This window comes from Cynocephalus volans, chromosome 7, assembly GCF_027409185.1.
Source record: "Cynocephalus volans isolate mCynVol1 chromosome 7, mCynVol1.pri, whole genome shotgun sequence".
NCBI lineage: Eukaryota > Metazoa > Chordata > Mammalia > Dermoptera > Cynocephalidae > Cynocephalus > Cynocephalus volans.
In genome coordinates, this window is record NC_084466.1 from 141,299,873 (window position 1) to 141,320,591 (window position 20,719).

The following is a 20,719-nucleotide window of genomic DNA, read 5'->3' on the forward strand; positions in this document are numbered from 1 at the left end:
CTAGAATGTTTTCTTCTACTTTTGAATATTTAAAAATTTTTATCTTTCAAGATCTAGCTCATTCTCAACTGCCTTCCTGCTTTTCTAGCTATTCCAGTATTTCTTCTTTTCTTTGAATTTAAATAGGGAAGGGATTTAAAATTTAAGCACTTATCTGCTAGGTATTATAAAGCTATTTATGTATTTTCTTTTAGTCTTCACTTCAACCTATAAAATAGGCATCATTTTAAAAATGAATAAACCAAGGTTCAGAAAAATGACTTGCCCGAAGTCAAAAGCTATTAAAAGAGCCAGGACTCAAAACTATTTTATAGCTTATATGCATGTTTCTCAAATGTTAATGAGCATACATATCACCTAGGAATCTTGTTAATATTGCATATTATGATTCTGTAGGCGTGGGGCCCAAGAGTTTACATCTCTAACAATCTCCCAGGAGGTGCTTATGGCTGCTTTTCCTCAGCCCAGACTTTGAATAGCAAGAGCCTATTCTACATAGTTTATTATTGATTACATGCAGTTATGTATTGTTTTCTAATTGTTTTCTATTTGTGTGCTTTGTTTTTTTCTAAATATGGTTTAGTCCTATTAATAGCAGATTCTATTATAATACCTACACATTAGCACTTTGGTTACATGGTGGGAAGCTAAAGTAGGGGAGATGGGGTTATATGCTAAGTATATACTTGTTTAATGGATAAATATATTCCCTCAGAAATTTTACCCTATAGAAAAGTAACATATTCTATTCGTACAGTATCAGGAAGTATAATCATCTTCTGAATTTATTATTTCTGAAGGGAACCATTAAATTACTGAACTACAGCTTAGTCTGTATCAGGCATTGTGTTAATCTAATAATAATTTAGAGATAGGTACGTAACCAAGACATAGATAGGACTGGTCACATAGCCAGTGGCAGAGCCAGGACTCAGACCCAGGACTGTCTGACACTAAAGTTTCTGCTCTGTACAGGTCTCAAACTGACCCCCTCCCCCCCATAGACATTTCTCACAGACATATTTTCTTTACTCCATAGAGTGTTTTAAATAAATTGAAGCCAAATAATAAAAATCAGAATTTCCTGTTTCTTATAAAATCTTGAAATCTGGCTCCACATTTCTTCAAGGCAACAATTTTCTAGAGCTGAATAGTGACTGTCCACGTAGGTGGGGTGCCACAGAACCAGCCTAACCAGTCTCTGTCATTTGTTACCTGCAAGGCCCTTTGAGGCATTTGTGTTTGGGACTGCTGTTCTATACAAAATAGTTCTTGTTACAATTCTAATTCTTATGCTTATTCCATTTTTTACAGAGCCTTTTGTCAAGTCTTGTGAAACTGAATAGTTTGACCTTAGCTAGAAATTGCTTCCAGTTATATCCAGTGGGTGGTCCATCTCAGTTTTCCACCATTTATTCCCTCAACATGGAACACAATCGAATCAATAAAATTCCATTTGGAATTTTCTCCAGAGCAAAAGTATTAAGTAAGCTAAATATGAAGGTAAGCATCTGTTTGCATTGGGGTGTGGGTGGGGAAGCTACTATTATAGTACTTCTGCTAATATTTATGTTTTCTCTATTGGTGTGGAGAATGGGTACTTGCACTTTGCTAATGGGATCTAAACTGATAATAAGGATACATTAGGGCAACTGTATCAGATAACAGATGTCTTAGAACTTAGGAATTTGTTCTAAGGAAACAATCATGAACGTCCATAAAAGTATAGTTATGGGGATATGTATTACAGAGCTATCTATTTCAGAGGTACCAACTTATTAATACTGATAGGGATTTAATATATTAAAAGTAATATATCTTCAGTGGAATATGGAGCCATTAAAAATGATAATCTAGTCTAAAAGAATATTAAATACCAGTTGAAATATTATCAGTTTATTAAGTAGAAGAAAGGTAAAACATGTAAAAATTTCTTTCTACACAGTTTTTAAAAGCTGTTTTTAATATGCTTACTTACATATTAAATATCTATATATTTATATGCATGCATATAGCCAGTGTTTACCAAAATATAACGTTTATCGTTGGATATCACAATTATTTATGGGTATTCTTCAGTTTCTTTTTGCTTATCTGTATACTCTGCAGTGAGTGAGTTTCACATTTGTAATGAAGTTTATTGTGAAAGGAGAAAAGAACTGGAAAATCATCTAGTCAGTGATTTAATGTGTAGTGAATAAACTTTAGGCCCAGAAATGATAACTGAATTGGCCACATAGCTGATTCGTGGCTGAGGTAGGAATCCGGGAACCTAGTTTTCCTGATTCTAGGTTTAGTGTTCTTTCTGTTGTATCATACTACATCTTTTTGTCTTTGATGAACCATCTCAAATTGATTTTTTAAACTACAATTTCTTGATTCTATCTACACTTGTTTATAAATATAGTATGTATCTTTTATGATGATTCTTTAGAAGTGTATAATAAGTCAACTAATGGAAATTCAAGATAATCTTTTATTCTGGTTGTATGAGATTTAGCAGTGGTAATGGCATTAGTTCTGAATGTTTATTTTGTAATAATAGGCTTAGAACACAGTGGTCCAAGTGTTCTTTAGTTTTTGCATTTGACTATATACATTTTTATGGAAATGATGTTATTGTAATATGTTAGCTTGGAAAGGCTTGCTGTTTTCAATAAAATAAAAATAAAACTTTGCATAGAACTTTGCCTTAATATTTCTTCCAACATGATAAATGTTTAACAGAACTTTTTCTTGAAGAAATCAAAATGAAGCTTGACATTTTTCTCCTCATATAAGCACCAGTAGTAAATTTTTAAAAATGAAAATATTGTATCAGTCTATAACTATCAGTAGTTTGGGCACAGATCAGTAATAAGTTTAGATGTTATAATAAATAGATAATCTTAAATATTGTAAAAGAAAAACTTGATTTTTCAAGTGGTATTTGCTACTTAGGATTTCTCTTATGGATGATTTGTGTAAAATAAGACAAGTAATTCATGTCTGTTGCAGAAAAAATTTAAATATAGAGGAATAAAAAGGATATAAAATAATCCCACCACCAACATATTAACCATCATTGTTAATATATTGGCATGTATCATTGACACCCAGCAGGGACAGGGGTGCTGGTCATCCTCTCCCAATACCTGTACTCCTAACACACAACAGTGTGGTAAGAGTTGTTATTGATGAAAGTGTGTCTTCTAAATGAATATGTGGAAGCAGGAAAAAGTGAATCATTGGCAAATATTTCTCTTTTTTTTTTTTCTGTGTATAGCCATGTGTAATTTTTTAAAAAAATTAGTTTCAGGGCCGAGCCCGTGGCTCACTCAGGAGAGTGCGGCGCTGGGAGCGCAGCGACGCTCCCGCCGCTGGTTCGGATCCTATATAGGAATGGCTGGTGCACTCACTGGCTGAGTACCGGGCACGAAAAAGACAAAAAAAAAAAATTAGTTTCATACTTAACCTTTCATCATCTGTTTTTATTATTTAGTGATAAATATATTTTACCATCTTTAAAATGAAATTATAGATACTTAATTAGTGTTTTAATGATTTAATTTGCTGTCTTATTAAGACCATGTTTTTCTTCTCCTACTTTACTGCTCAGCACCTCTGGAATTCCTGAGAGCTCATCTGGGTTTCCTGTGGGCTATGATTAGATGTGTCTTCTTCCATTGTGCTCATATCTTTATCTGTGCATTATTGTAAAATGAGGAAAACATCATGTTTATCACTAGGATCTTTGAAATCTCAAGTGTTTCTCTGTGTAGTATATTTTTCTATTTCTATTACAAATGATCACATAGGAAACACGTTTCCAGTTTAACCTCAAAATAAAAGCCTAATTACCATAAGAAAAACTTGGGAGGCTTAAAGTTTTTGTTTTTCTTTTTATATTTTGGATATCAAAAAGGGAGGAAAGGTTTTGTTTAGTTAAGAATTCTCTTTCAAAGGGAGGCATATGTGGAGATTTGTTTTTGTGGTTCTACCTAGGGTGCTTCTTTTTCTCTTTGCCAGGACAATCAGTTAACATCACTTCCCTTGGATTTTGGAACTTGGACCAGTATGGTAGAATTGAATTTAGCCACTAATCAGCTCACAAAGATCCCTGAGGATGTGTCTGGTCTCATTTCTCTCGAGGTGAGTATAAGTGAGCATTTAGACCTCCTCAGATCCTTTCACAATTATCTCATGTATAAAGTTTCAAATTAAAATAAGCAATTTCTGTTCGCTTGAAGATCATAATTAGAAATGTTTAGAGCTCTCTTAAACATATAGCCCTATTGGAAGGATGAGGTATTGACTTAGTCTAGGCTTGATCTTTCTGAATTATTCTTGCCCAGTAAAAGTTGGTAGGTTTGAATGCTATAAAGTATCTTTGAAAGAAAATGTCCCTAAAACTTAGCATTTTTTAGAACATGCTTTTCTTCTCTTAATTCTGTTTAAGAACTACACCACACTCTATGAAAATAATTATGGATTCCTCAGACAGGCATTCAGAACCCTTTATCATATGACTCTGGCCTACTTTTCCATCTTAATTACCCAACCTGCTGTTTTAAATAGATTATTTTCTTTGTTGAAAATGTGGTGTGTATATTTGTAGCTCTGTATGTTGAATCCTGTTGTTCTCAATATCTATAATGCTTTCTTCTCATCCCCTTAATTTTTTCTTTTAAAATTCTTTTCTGTAAAATTAAAGATCCATCTTATTGTCACCTCCTCAGTCAAGGATGATTTCTCATGCCTCTGAGTACCTAGAGTTTTCATCTTTTTGGTGAAAAAGCTAACTAATAGTAAATATACTGATTTAAAATTTTTCCTCCATATCAGTGTTTTTAAAAAATCTTATTGTTTTATTACTTTATTTAACAAGATGAAATAGTATCATGTAATAGTTAAAAAGAAATATGGGCTTTAAAGTCAAACAGATCTGAGTGCAACTCCAGTTTTATCTGTTTATGTTTATAAATTTAACCTGCCCAAGCTTCAGTTTCAGATGTGAAATTGGGATAATAGTATTTATGTCACAGGGTTATAACTAGGATTAAATGCAGTAATGCACATAATGCATTTAGTATAGTGCTCTGTAAATAGTAAACTCAAATGGTAGCTGTTGTTATTATTTTCCTGGTGTTATTGTGTATATTTATTTTATTATGGGTAGTATAACTTTGGAGGAAATAAGTGAGCATAAAAAATTAGCAAGAATCTTATATAATCTTTCTAACTTAGTGCTCATTCCATTGTCCTCATACCCATTATTGTCTTCTCACCCTCCTGCTAGTTTATAACTTCTTTGAGAACAAGGACCATCTTCTTCAGCCTTTTTTTTTTTCCTTCAGTATGTTTCAGGATGCCTTGTAATAAATACACACAAATAATAACTGTAGTGGATTGATATAGGCAGTTTAGAAGTCAGTTGTTAACGTTCTTTAAGTGATGATTTGTAAGGAGTTGTGAATAAATAATCCATCTCCCATTAGACAGACATTCGTAACTATTCAGTTTCAAATGCCATTAACTGTATGAATCTTAGTGCAAATAGTAATCTTTTTACTTTTTTGTAATTTAGTTAAAATGTATTTCTTTTGCTTTTATTAGTTTTGCATAATCAAATAAAAATATTTTCAGTAACTATGGTGATTTTTTTTAGAATAGTAAGTGAAATATTTTATGTTAGATGATTTGAACATTACACTTATATTCACTATTTGGAAAATTAGCATTGTTTAATAAATTTAGAGCCACACAATAGTAATACATGTGTAATTCCATTTCATGATTTGCAATACTCTTGTCAATAATTTCTCTTTAGGTTCTAATATTATCAAACAATCTTCTAAAGAAACTTCCTCATGGTCTTGGAAATCTTAGGAAGTTAAGAGAGTTGGATCTAGAGGAGAACAAATTGGAATCCTTGCCAAATGAAATTGCTTATCTTAAGGATTTACAGGTAAAACATTATTGTGTTTTGTTTTGTTTTGGTGGCTGGTATCATGATGTTTTATAGTTATATTATTAAACTTTTTGGAGTCCATTCCAAATTGCACATTTTCCTTAAGATTTTGACCTAATTCTTGAACCAGATAGATTTTCCTATTATAACATTAGGGATTAGTTTATTTTACATAACCTATCCATTTTTGTTTTCCTAACAAATGATATTTTTGGAAAGAAAAATCTATAACTTAAGTGATTCTCATCCATTCTAATTTCTATGTTATTTTATTGTTTTGTAGATGTGTTAAAGTTTATATCAGTTGTAGGAAATACATATGTAACTGTCTTTTATCTTGCTAATCTTTTAGAAATTAGTCTTGACAAACAACCAGTTGACCACTCTTCCCAGAGGCATTGGTCACCTTACCAATCTCACACATCTAGGCCTTGGAGAGAACCTACTTACTCATCTTCCTGAGGAAATCGGTATGAACCCTGTGGATGCTTGACTCTGTACTAGTAACTTGCTGTTGTGCTTTCAAGCAGTATTTTAGATAAATATGACAAATCTGTTTTTGTAAACTGAGGTTACATCAGACTTAAGAATTTTTTTATAGAGCACTGTTGGTTGATTGGTTTTGGTAAAATTAGGTTTCCTCAGGGAGTGTTAGGATTAATACTATATTTGACAATGTTTTAGAATACTTATATTTCTAATAGGTTTTGTATGTAACCTCAGTTTAGAAGAACTATTTTATATTTCTTCCAAATTTAAAAATTACACAGGCTTGAATTAAATTAGTAATATGCCAAAAGAACATTTCTTTATGTTTTAAGGTTTTTAGATAATATTAATATTTGGGAGTATTTTAGCATTTTCCAAGTATTTTCATATCCATTATTTCATATAATCAACATGACCACCTTGAATTTTGGGCAGCACAAGTTGTATAGAGAATTAATTGATTGAAGTCACATAGTAAATAGACAGTAGTTCTTAAATGACTAATCCTGTGTACTGTGTTCTCCCACCTATAGTGTGCTGTCCCAGAGGCACTATAGATTAGTAGTAGTTAAGGTTTTGGAGATAAGACAATTCAAAATCTGGCCTTGCCACTTATTGGCTCTGTGACTTTGGATAGGGTACATAAACTCCCTAAGCCTCAAATTTCTTACCTGTGAAATAAGGATAAGTAACTTCTCATGGGGTTGTTGTGAATATTAAATAAATATTACATGTAAACAGATCCATTACCTTCTAGCTGTTATTTTTATTAGTCTTCTAATAAGTACCACTATCAAATACTCCAAATTTTGAAGTTAAAAAATTGGAAACACATGAGACAACTTTACACTTACATTTCTGGTATATTTATAAAGCCAGCATCATGTAACGGCTTGAGGCATTTGCCTAGAAAGTATGAGTATCTTTAGACAGTATAAAAAAATTTTTAAAAGACTACATAAATTGATTTTTGGCTTACTGCCAAATGTGTGATAACTCTTTTGATTTATACCAGGTAATAAAAACTTTCCACATGAGAAATTAGTTAATATGAGAAATTGTCACATTGTCTAAAACAGAAAAGTAATTATAGACACTGAATGTATAATAAATACACTTCTGGAGTTTAAAGAATATATATATGAAAGCTAAGCAATCTCAAACAGAATCTCTGGAAATGGAGCATGTTTATTTTCAGGAGCATGTTTATTTTCAAAAAACTCCCCAAGCTTGAAAACCAACCATAAAGGAAATCAAGTTCTGATTTAGTTGGTCAGAAGTGTGACCTGGACATCAGGGTTCTTTTAAAATCTCCGCAGTCAAATATGCAGTAAAGTTTTGAGATCTACAGTTGTGAGAGTTTTAAAACTAAGAGAAGAGAATAAAAGGAAATGTGAATTCAGTATATGTAATGTGCAGAATAGCATCATGTTCAGTTGTTTTTAGTAGTAATTAATTTTTTAAAAAAATAACAGCTGATATGATTTTTTTAAACAGGTACACTGGAGAACCTAGAAGAACTGTATTTGAATGACAACCCCAACCTGCATAGCCTTCCATTTGAGCTGGCTCTCTGCAGCAAACTTTCAATCATGAGTATTGAGAACTGTCCACTTAGTCACCTTCCACCTCAGATTGTTGCTGGGGGACCTTCTTTCATCATTCAGTTCCTAAAGATGCAGGGTCCATATCGTACCATGGTCTGATAACAAATCTGCTGGTCCCACACACTGTTCAGAAATAGACTGCCATTAATGCTTCATATCTATATCTGTATCTATTTATGTAGATATTGATATATATGGCAGATTTATAAGATTGCATTATGTGTTTCTGCTAATAGAGGAATCATAGCCATTTAGATTTTTTTTAATTCTGTACAAAAGGCTTATATAAGTTTTCTTTGCTGAATTTGATGAATGTTTTTCTGTTGTATAATCTGATATGCCAGTTTGCTTAAAACATTTGCCAACAAATGATGAAGTTATTAAATTTAAGGGACTGAGGTAGCATAGTTAGAAATATTTTCTCTTAGGAAAAATAATGGGCAAACAATTTTATTGCAACTTTTCATACACATTTTCCCCTTATCAATTGTCTGATCTTTATATTATAGGCCCTGAAGATAGAATTTTTCTTTAACTTATTTTGAGATTTGAGATTTAAATTTTATATATTGTTTACAGTCAGAGTGAATCACTGGATTATTATTATTATTTTGGGGGGGTGTTTTGATTTGCTCTGTTTTAATCAGTCAGATCTGGAGTTTATATCCTCTGCTAAAGAATTTGCATCAGCTGGTTTAAATATTAAAAGATATTTGCTGGTTGAAACAACTGGCAAAGTGAAAAGATGCATCAAAAATCTAGAATTTCTTTGTGTTCTCTGAGTTGTGAAGCAAAATATCTGAAGTGACATTGGGTAGGGGGAGGGTATTGAAACCTTTTCTAGTATAAATATCTTAAGTTCAGGGGAAGAGAAACTTGTAGTGTAAAAAGAGTTTTTTTCATTTCTGAAAGTTGCAGATCCATAAAAACTAATAGAATAATTTGGCAAATAAATAAATTACATATAGACACACACATTCTATATATGTATATACAATGCTATATAGATATGTATTTATTATATCATAAACTACAGTAGGTAACTTTAAGAATTTCTTCCTATCCTTGTACAATGACATGAATGTCTTTGAAAACTGCAATATATGTACTTTCAAGGTTATTTAACAGTGTACTATGGTTTTATATCTTGACTTGCCTTGTACATCTTTCAATTCTGGAATAGCTGTGTCTAAGCACAATATCTTCACACTGTGCTGTATTGCTGCTGAACTAAATGCACTTTTCCCCACATGTGGGGCACTGGCTTCAAACAATTCAGTTCAGTACCATTACTTTTAATCTCACCTTATCTTTCTTGATAGTTAATACAGTTATGGAAAAGATGCACATTGCATAGAAGCCATTGATAGTTCAGTGGAAGTTCTATAAGATGTGCATGTGCTGTTTGATATATTTTCTTTTGCTTTACTGCTTTTAAGACTAGCAGTATTGTAAATGTGTGCCCCTTACACGATACTGTTAGTTTGGTAGTGTTGGTCTGTCATTGTAATTATTTAGAAGACTCACAGAGCTAAGTGCATTCTAGATATCCTAAAAAACACTTCCCATATAATGAATAACTATTAGTATAATTACATATTGCTGCTTGTTTTTTTCCCCATTTAGTTGGGCATTGTGTTTTAAACAGAACCATTTTTGAAATAAGGCTGTGATATTAAGAAATTTGGACTATCGTTTTGCTTTTCCTGGCACTCAAATTCAGGACTGGGTTTGGGGTCAAACATGTTTGTAATTGGAAGTTTTATAAGGATGAACTGAGAAATGGAAGGCAGGTGAAGATATAAAACCCTAGAATGCTTAAATGTGCTGTAAAACTATTGTAGATGTCACTGGATTTTACCAAGTAATATCCTTTCTTCTTTTTTCCGTCTACTGTGGCTTTTCAGTTAAAATTTTGTTTATAAAAGGAATTTGTTTATTATAGCTCTACCTAGAGCTTGTGTGTATGTGTGGTTTTTTAAAAATCTCGTATCTAGGTGTGTTCATATATTAAGATGATGGAACTTGAACTTTAAAAGTAGTTACCTAATGTCTTTTCTTGAAAAAATATGGTTATTGTTTCGTAAAATGAAAATATAGTTTTCAAAGCATTTTGGTTTTCCTACCTTTATTTATGTTAATCTATAACACCAGTGCAAAATGATCACAATCTTACCTGTAGACATGATGCTACATGTAAATAATATATAGCTAAGGAGTTATAAAAAATTTTTAAGGAGCATCAAACATTTGTCCTCTGTATAGCTGCCACCTTGTTAGAGCCCATGAATTTCATCTTTACTTCTGACAAGAGACTAGGATGGATTCTAATTAGGATATCCTTGTGAAATCAAGATATTTAATATTTAAATAGTTTTAATATAATAGGGGATGTTATTGAATGACCGCATATGACCTAACAATTTTTCTTCCTCAAACTGCAATGGGACTAAGTGGCATATCCAAAAATTTTCTTTTCTTTTAAAGAAATTATGTTTAGTCTCTCCCTGCGGCTCAGTAAATAAAACAAGAGTATAAAACAAGACTTTCATGTTGCAAAAACATTGCTTTAAACTTTGCTTTTTGTTAATATGTAGCAGCAAAATGGCAATGGTAATGGCATTCAAACCGTTCTTTTGTGGGAATTTAATACTTTTTAAATCCCAAATGATTATTTTATACAGAAAGAAGGAGGAGATGCTAAACAATTTATGGACTTGGTGGATACAAATGAAAACAGTAGATGATAAAAACTCTTGGGAAAATACACATGTATTTGTACTTACATTAAAAGGTGGGTGATACAATTGGAATGAGCTCAGAGAATGTAATTGCAAATTTCTAATTTATCTCATTATATAGCCTAAATCGTTTAAAGCAGAAAAACTGTTCTACATCACAATTCATCTAGTTTTTCTGTGACAGCTTTTATTAAACCTTTTGCTTTTTATCTGAGTTATTTTTAAGCCATGTATATTGAGTCCAAGTTCAGCTTGCAGAATTTATAATTGTTTTATTAATAAAATTGGGTATTAATTAAGTGTATAGAATGGACACTTTTGAAATGGAATGGGGGCACTATCAGTAGTTATGTTAGGCTGACAGCCATACATCAGAACTGTCTCAAACAAATCAAGATATATGGTCACTTTTAAATGATTAAAATTAGATGAAAAGCAAATGGCATAATCCAGAATAAACAGTAGAAGAACAAATTTCTGAAATCTATCAAATTTAACAGAAATGAATAACTTGTGAGGAGAGGTTTCCTGCCTGTACAAGAGGTTAAGATAATGTACTAAATATCCTAGGTAAAATTTTTCTCTTGCTTTGTTCTTTTGGTCACTTTAGCCTTTATGAATCAATTGGGCAATTCAAAAAAGCATGACAATCTCTAATCTCAGAGAATTTGGATATGCAAGAGTTGTGACATTGACTGGGTATCTAAGGGACTTACCTTGAACATTGTTATGTTATGAAAATATGAGACTATTTTGTAAAATAGATATTAGTACTTTGTTATTGAATAGAATGTCTTCTGGTAAACCTAATTCTGAGGAAACATTTCCAGGTTTATTTAACTTTGAAAAATAAGTTAAAAAATAAATAAGGGTTTTTTCTTTTTAATTTTTAAAAACTGGGGTTCGTTGTTGTTACCTTTCTCTTGTACATACTTGTTATTATCCCGTTGATGTTATGCATTATGAATATAAACAACTTCAAATTGAAATACCTCTTTGTGATCAAAACTTCAACTGACTGGTAGCTTATAGTATTTCAGGTTGGCAAGTTTTTCAAGTTTGGTGGGAGGAATAGTCTCCACTGTTGAGAGTAGTTGGGTCAGGATTGTCATGTACAGCTTTTGCAGTTTGTGTACTATGCAACAGCATTATGTGATGAGGGGAGATGCCCATTCATATCATAGTTTTGTACATTATGACAGTATTTAGCAGTTGTCAGTAATGTTCCTTGTTCTATCAAAGTCAGTATGTAAAATTTCTGCCAGATTAAAAAGTCTTGAGGAAAGAGCATTTTTTTTTCTCATTTACACAATGGTGCTAGTTTGGCTAGAGGAGATTCAGTCTTTGTGCAGATTATCAGAGTTCTATCCTAACAATCCTAATTGTAATGGAATAATATTTCAGTGGCATTAGTAAGCATTTTATATATTATAGGTACTTTTAAAAATCATCTTGGAAAATCTAATTAGAGTCTATGGGTGCTTTATCAGTGATCATCATTATTTAGATTTCCTGTGTTATCTAATTTACTTTTTATTGTTACTGATATTATTTAAATGGAGAATTTAACCTTCCACTGGTCTGATCAAGCTTAATATATAAGTAGCATATGTATCAGCCATCTATATCATTTTCATAATTTTGAAAAAATTATTCAGTAAATCTAGATAGTACTTAAAACCTGGGGTCCACTACTAAAGAGAATATTGCATGTGTGGATTAAGTCATTTATTTTAATATTAGTATTTAATAGAAAAGTATATAATGTGATTTCTCCACATTTGCTTTTTTTCTTCCACTTCAAAACTCATTTTTAACAAAGTTGAGAAAATTATCTTGTAACTGCTAAATAAGAATACAACAGCAGTTTGGATTTTTCTTTTAGTAAAGATCAGGTTTCCATTGATGTTTAACAAAGCCTGTACTATGTTCAAAACTTAGCTATTCTGAATTATGACTCAAGGCTAAAAGCTATAAACAGCCTTTTAAAAAAGTACTTTTAACCTGAATTATATTGTTGACTATTTTGACTATATAAAAATTACCTACCTTTTAAGTAAGTCATTCTGTATTAAGCTATTCACTATTAAATAATGTATTTGTAAATGTTCTGCCATTGAGTCTTAAAAGATTTCTAATGCTACATGTAACTCAAGCTGGACATGAAATCAGGCACTGCAGTGTCATGGAACCACAAAAATGTGGAACTGAGAGAAATGACTTTTCACTGCCAATTTAATCTTCTGGAAAACATTGAAACAGCAAATGGAATGCACAAATTATACAAAAATACTTGCACAAAACCATGCAACAAAGTATTTCATATGGTCAATAGTGTCCTTCAACATTTCATCTATAAACATTTACTATTTTTAAAACTATAAATTATGGGGTTTGGTTTTTGTTTTCTTACTGCTATACTCTTCAATGAAAACTATTCTAAAATAGATATATTGAATTATTACAAGTTTTTCCCTCATTCTCTTAGCCTCCTAGTTCTAATAGTAGGTTTAACATGTTCTCCATGTGTTATGAAGAAAATGCTTTTTTTGTTTGTAACCTTTCTTAAGAGAGCCAGCTCTGATTCAGCTATTTAAGATGTTATGGTAAATTAAGGTGGAAATTGAGTGTAGGATTCCTAGAAAAAAGTTTTGATATTGGCTAATAAAGAAAATTATTTTAATTTGTGTTTTAAAATGTTTCACAGGAACAAAAGCTATGAGGGTTAAGGAGATCTTACCCAGTGGGAACTATTTAGATGGCTGAAGAAAAAAACCAGGAGAGAGAGGTTTGCATGATGGCTGACTAGAGTTATCTGATGCTCATCCCCCCCCCCCCCCAAAAAAGAGACCAAACAACAAACCAACTATATTTTGGCTGGAATGACTGAAGGAATATGCTGCAGAACACCAGGGGAGTGAAAAAATCCTTGTGGAGCATAGAATTCTGACTGGGATAATACCATAGAGGACAGAGCAAGGCATCCTGCCTCTGCTTCACTGTCTTCCTGCAGGGATGGGCTCAGAGTCAGGTGAAGAGAAAGTAAGCTGGAAATCCAGCTCTTTTAGCTGCCACCACAAACACCATAAATCCCTGCCACAAGAGAGTCCCCAGTACTTGTAGGCCCCAAATCTAGTTTGGAGAGTAGCTGGGAGTTTGTGCAGCTGCATGTCCTCATAGAAAACCAGGGAGGATCCCCAGCCTCCTGACTGAAGTGGCTACAGTAAAGTGCCATCTTAAAACTGAACCTGCTACTAGAGTGTGTCCTGCCTAGAGAACTACTGAAAACAGACTCCATCTTGAGTTCCCATCTGCATACCATACTCACATGGGCACTGGCAGGACCACAACCCCTGCTGCCTGGAGACACAAAAATCCAAGACCCCAGCATCTGAACCACATTTGTGTGCACTTGCCCTGCACAACCTGTGGGCTGCTGAGCCCACATATGCCCATGTTGGCCCAAGAGCCAGTTTGGCAGTAACTCTACCTCCCACTGTGGCCCTCCATGGAGCTGCTGGGTCCCGCTATGCTAGTGTGCTCCTGCTCCCTGACCAATAGCAATCAGGCAGTAGCTTTGCCTCTCCACAGTAGGTCTCTATAGAGCTTTGGGGCCTGGCTGCACTCTTGCGGCCTTGTTCCAGGCTCAACAGCTGATCCAGCGGCCCTCCACGCAGTTGCTGGGCCCTGCTGCACTGGTGCATACCTACCCCTTGCCTGACAGTGGACCACGCAATGGCTTTGTCTCTACTTGCAGAGCTCTGTGGAGCTTTCAGGCCCTGCTGCACTGGTGCACATCTGCTCCCTGCTTGACAGCTGATCAGGCAGAGGCTCCACCTCCAGCTGGCAGCCATCCACAGAGCCACTGGGCCCTCCTTCACCCTTGCAGGCCTACTCCAAGCTTAACAGACAATCCAGTTGCCCTCCACAGAGCTGTAGGCCTTGCTCCACCTGTGCACACATGCTTGCTGCTTGACAGTGGATTGGGTGGTGGTTTTGTCACCTCTGACAGGCCTCCATAGAACCACCTGGCCCTACTGCACCCATGCATGCCAGCTCCTGGCCAGGCAGTGGCATCCACTCTGGCAAGCCTTTGCAGAATCACTTGACTTCCCACCCTGCACCCAGACACACATCCAGCGCAAAAGCTGTGCACCACCCCTGGAAGAGACAACCTTAGAGCTGCATCCCCATGCCTAGCCTGATAGCCAGTTGGGCAATGACTCTGTGCTTCAGAGAAGTGGCCCTCTGAGCTCACACATGCCTGGCCCAACAACAAGCCCAGAGTCTGATCTATCAAAACAACCAGTGTTGGCACAAACTCCCACAGTCTAGACCACTGAGGCATTTGCAGACATTGCTGAAGAGAATTACAACCAAATAAATTGCACAGGGTTTATGCTACTGAGTCTACCCATATCAGTCCATTTCTGTTTATAACAAAATTTCTGAACTCTGTTATTTATAAAGAAAATGAAATTTATTGCTCACAGTTTTGGAGGCTCAGAAGTCCAAAGTCCAAGGAACACATCTGGTGGTGGCAGCAGTGACCCAGGGGTCTCACATTGCAAGATAGTGGAAGCAGAGAGAGAGAGGGAGAGAGAGATAGTTCCTCATGCACACCCTTTTAAAGCCCCCAGAACCATGCTCATGGCACAATTTTTAATCCATTTACTAGGCATGGTCCTACGAACTAACCACTCTTCCAGGCCCCACCTCTCAATTACCATACTAGGATTTCCCACCCAAAACAATTACAGTGGGGATTAAGCCTCAGTGAGATTGCAGGGTGGGGGGCATCCAATCTATAGCACCACCCAAAATCAAAACCAACGCAACATATCCAGTAGGCACTTTAGGACCCACATACAAGAAAAAGTTATTTGTATGTAACCTACTCCACAAAATTAGGAAAAGCAACTAAGTCCATTAGATGTGCAGATATCAACATAGGAACATGAGAAATATGAAATAGGTAGGAAGCATGACACCCCCAAAGGAACAGAATAAGTCCCAGTAACAAACGCCAAAGAAAAGGACAATTACAAAATGCCTATAAAGGAATTTCAAATAACAATCTTAAGGAAAGTCAGCAAGATACAAGAGACCACAGATGAACAATTCAGTGAAATCAGGAAAACAATTCATGATCTAAATGAGAAATTTAACAAAGATAGATATAAAACAAACATGAAGAATTCAATGAATGATATAAAAAAAAAATACAATAGAGAAATACAACAGACTTGACCAAGCAGAAGATAGAATCTCTGAACTTAAAGATCAATCTTTTGAAACTACCCAATCAGTGGGGTAGAGGGGGAAGAATGAAGAAAGCCTACCTGATTTATGGAACACCATTAACTAAACAAGTGTTTGAATAATATGTGTTCCAGAGGGAGAAGAGATGGAGAAAGGTGCAGAAATCCTATTTAATGAAATAATAGCTGAAAACTTACCAAGTATTGGGAGAGAGATGGACATGCAGACTCAGGAAACTCAAACATCCCCAATTAGACTCAACCCAAAATGATAATCTTCAAGGCACATCATAATCAAACTGTCAAAAGTCAAAGAGAGAATTTTAAAAACTGCAAGAGAAAAGCATCAACACATATAAGGGAATCTCCATTAGACTATCAGCAGATAATAGAAATGTTGCAGGCCAGGAGAGATTGGGATGATATATTCAATGTCTTGAAAGGAAAACAACTGTCAGCCAAGAATACTTTTTCCAGTAAAGATATATTTCAGAAATGAGGGAGAAATAAAGACCTTCCCAGACAAGGAAAAGCTGAGGGAGTTAATTACTACTAGATCTACCTTACAAGAAATGCTTAAGGGAGTGCTACAACTGGAAATGAAAAGACAATTACTAACATGAAAACATGAAAAAGTACAAAATTCACCTATAGAGCTACATTCATAATTCATACTCATAACACCCCAGTGAGGTAATGGTGCTATGTAAATCCTTCAATCCTATACAATGAAGGTTTAAAGTCAAAATGGCCAGAAAACAACAACAGCTACAATTAGTGGCTCAGGAACATACAGTAGATATAAACAAAAATTAAGGCAATGAAAACTTAATTGGGGGTGAGGGAGTCTAGAGTATTTTCATGTGACCAAAGTTAAGTTGCTATAAGCTTAAAATAGTTTATTGTAACTACAAGACTCTTTATGTTAGCCCCAAGGTAATCATAAAAAAATTACAGTGGGCACACAAATGAGGATGAGAAAGAAAGCTAAGTTTACACTACAGAAAACCACCAATCCACAGAGGTAAATAACAAGAGCAAAAGAAAGGTACTAAGGATCTCAAAACAACCAGAAAACAACAAAATGGCAGGAATAAGTTCTCACATGTCAGTAATTACCTCGAATTTAAATGGATTAACTCTTTAATTAAAAGACAAAGCATCACTGAATGGATTAAGAAAACAAAACCAAATAATATGCTGACTACAAAAGACTCACCTAATTATTAAAGACAAACGTAGACTGAAAGTGAAAGGCTGCAAAAATATTCCACGCAAATGGAAACCAAAAGCAAGTAAGAATATCCATACTTACATCAGATAAAATAGACTTTAAGTCAAAACTGTAAAAAGAGACAAAGAAGGTCATTATATAATGATAAAGGGATCAATTCAACAAGACGATATAGCAATTGTTATGTACACACCCAACACTCAAGCACCTCAATATATAAAGCAAACATTAGAACTAGGGGAGGAGAGAGACTGTTATTCAGCAATAGGAGACTTTTGAGCTACAGTAACCAAAACTTCATAGTACTGGCATAAAAACAGACACATATACCAATGGAACAGAATGGAGCCCAGAAATAAACTCACTCACCTACAGCCAACTTGTTTTTGACAAAGTTGCCAAGAATACATATTGGGGAAAATACGGTATCTTCAGTAAACGGTGCTAGGAAAACTGGATATCCACATGCAGGAGAATGAGACTAGACCCCTACCTCTCAACATATACAAAAAATTCAACTTAATATGGATTAAAAATTTAAATGTAAAACCCAATGCTATCAAACTACTAGAAGAATACACAGGGAAAATGATTCATGACATGGGGCTGGGCACAGATTTTTTAAAATAAGACTTCAAAACCATAAGCAATAAAAGCAAAAATAGACAAACAGGATTACATCAAACTAAAATGCTTTTTGCATATCAAAATACACTCTCAACTGAGTGAGGAAACAACCTACAGAATGAGAGAAAATAGTTGCAAACTATACATCTCACAGGGAGTTAATATCAAGAATATATAAGAAATTTAACAGAAATAAAACCCAATTGAGAAATTGGCGAAGGATCTTAATAGACATTTCTCAAAAGAAAATATACGAATAGCCAAGAGGCATATGAGAAAATTCTCAACATCACTAATCATCAGGTAAATGCAAATCAAAACAACAATTTGAAACCACTTCACTCCAATTAGGATGGCTATTAAAAAGACAAAAGAAGTGTTAGAGAGGATGTGGAGAAGGGGAACACTTGCACACTGCTGGTGGGAATGTACACTAGTACAGCCATTATGGAAAACAGTATGGAGGTTCCTCAAAAAATTAAAAATAGAACTATCATGTGATCCAGCAATCCCACTACTGTGTGTATATATATATCCAAAGGGAATGAAGTTAGTATATCAAAGAAAAATCTGCACTCCCGTATTAATTGCAACCTCCAAAGCACCTCCTGTGACTGCAGAATAAAGGCCATCTGGATGCAATTGAGAACACTGACTGCCTTTGAAAAAGTACTGATGTGCTTTGATTCATAGAGAATAAAATTTTAACATGACGAGTATGGATGAGCCTGGATTTAGGGTAATTACTATTTTCTTCCAAAATATTTGGAGACATTTTTTTTCTGTGAGCATTGACTTAGATGCAAGTGATAAATCTACATATTTTGGCCTTTGACATCAACTTCAAAAGAATACAGCCAAGAATTCTTCTAAGTAACCCTCAATTTATTTGGATTGCGGATGAGAACTATAAAACATAGCCAAGATATGGAATCAAACTAAGTGTCCAACAATGAATTAATGGATAAAAAAATGTATACATACAAAATGGAATACTACTCAGCCATAAAAAAGAATGAAATTCTGTCATTTGCAGCAACATGGATGGACTTGGAGGTCATTATGTTAAGTAAGCCAGGCACAAAAAGACAAGTACCACATGATCTCACTTTATATGTGAAATCTAATAAACAACAAAAAAAGTTGATGTTACAGAGACAGAGAGTAGAACAGTGATTACCAGATACTGGGGGTGGGGGTGGGGGATTGGGGGGACGAGGAAGGAAAACAGGGAGATTACAATTTGACAGGAGGAATAAATTCTGGTATTCCTTAGCACAGTAGGGTGACTACGGTTAACAGTTAAGATTTTTATGTTACATAATAGCTAGAGAAGAGGCTTTTGAATGTTCTCACCACAAGGAAATGATAAATACATGAGGTCATAGTACATAAACTACCCTGACCTGATCATTTTACAACTTATATATGTATCAAAACATCAGATGGTACCCCCAAAGCATGTACAACTATAATGTCAATTATGAAAAAAAAATTTTTTTTAAATAAAAAAACAACCAAAGAAGATAATTATTAGTTCTATGTACAGTATGATTAAATGTCATCTTTCCTCTTAGCACATGTATCTCTGATATGAAATCATTCTGGCCACCTTGAGAAGAATAAATTGAAGAGAATCAAAGCTAGCGGCCAAGAGGCCAGGCGGGAGGCTACTGGAGTAATCCAGATGAGAGATGACAATGACTTTGATGGGGATTGTAGCAGTGGGGATAAAGAGAAACATTTAAGGGAGTCTTAGGAAGAAATATGAGTAACATGAAGGATAAAGTAGCGAGAATCAGAGATTACTCCCAGATTTGTGGTTTAAGCCTCTGCACGTACTTACTAAACTAAGGAACATCAAAGGAGAACCAGGTTCTTCTGGTTTGTTTGGGGGTAGGGAGAGGATATGTTCTAATACCTGTGGCACGTAGAGTAGAGATTTCAAGTAAGCAATTGGATACTTAAATCTGGTGCTTAGATTAGTTCTGGAAACAGATGATCTAGCATGTGAATAGTAAATGAAGCAAGGACTCCCTAAGGAAATCGTGCAGGGTGGGAAGAGGATGAAAGCAAAATTTTTCTAATTTTCTCTTTTTGTACAATAACTTATTCTGTTAGTTTTCCCAAGGCACGATTAGTATTACTGCATTTGTTAGGTGTTATTGTAGATATCTGAGAATTAGGGTTTGCTTTTTTCATTTACATATACATACATATATATATATATATATATATATACACATATATAAACACATTATATACGTGTGTGTGTAAATATATATATATATAAATTTTTTTCTGGTTCAATTACTAATACTCTTCATGGAGACTACATTTCTAGTACATTTGAATACCATGTAGTAAATACCAGCTTTTAAAAATACAGTACTGAAACAAGTCTTCCAAGGGAAGCTTTAAAATAAGTTGAGTTCAGTGAGAGTTTGCTTGTACCCAAGTGCCTTGGCAGTTATTTATAGCTTTTCTCCACTATATAGTATTAGCTGTCCAAGAGAGAATTTTTAAAAAACAATTTGGATTATTAGTACTCCACTTGGGCCACTAGAATTCCATTCGGGCCATGAATTTTATTGAGAGACATGGACTGTCCCCTGTCTCTCAGGAAGATAAGACATTCTAGCTTAATGATAAAGTAACCAAATCCAAAGAGTTTAAGTCAGCTGGCTAATAAATAGTAGAGTGGAACTGTGGGCTACCTCTTCTAGTACAGTTTTCTTTTTATTCTATCACATATGCTTTGTGATGTTGTATGCTTAGCTATGAACACATCCTCCTTTCTAAAGGTTCAG

At 34.3% G+C, this 20,719-nt stretch overlaps 1 protein-coding gene across 5 annotated transcripts in view; it reads left to right on the forward strand.

The window, feature by feature from the left end:
• SHOC2 (SHOC2 leucine rich repeat scaffold protein) overlaps positions 1-11,674 on the forward strand; it is a 91,869-nt gene extending 80,195 nt beyond the window's left edge. For all 5 annotated transcript variants that reach the window (XM_063103525.1, XM_063103523.1, XM_063103522.1 and 2 more), the window contains 5 exons: positions 1,315-1,503; positions 4,009-4,131; positions 5,810-5,947; positions 6,303-6,420; positions 7,937-11,674. In XM_063103525.1, coding sequence (XP_062959595.1) covers positions 1,315-1,503; positions 4,009-4,131; positions 5,810-5,947; positions 6,303-6,420; positions 7,937-8,145 — 777 coding nt within the window. In that variant the 3' untranslated portion in view covers positions 8,146-11,674. The remainder of the gene's footprint in view (positions 1-1,314; positions 1,504-4,008; positions 4,132-5,809; positions 5,948-6,302; positions 6,421-7,936) is intronic.
• The last annotated feature ends 9,045 nt before the right edge of the window (positions 11,675-20,719 follow it).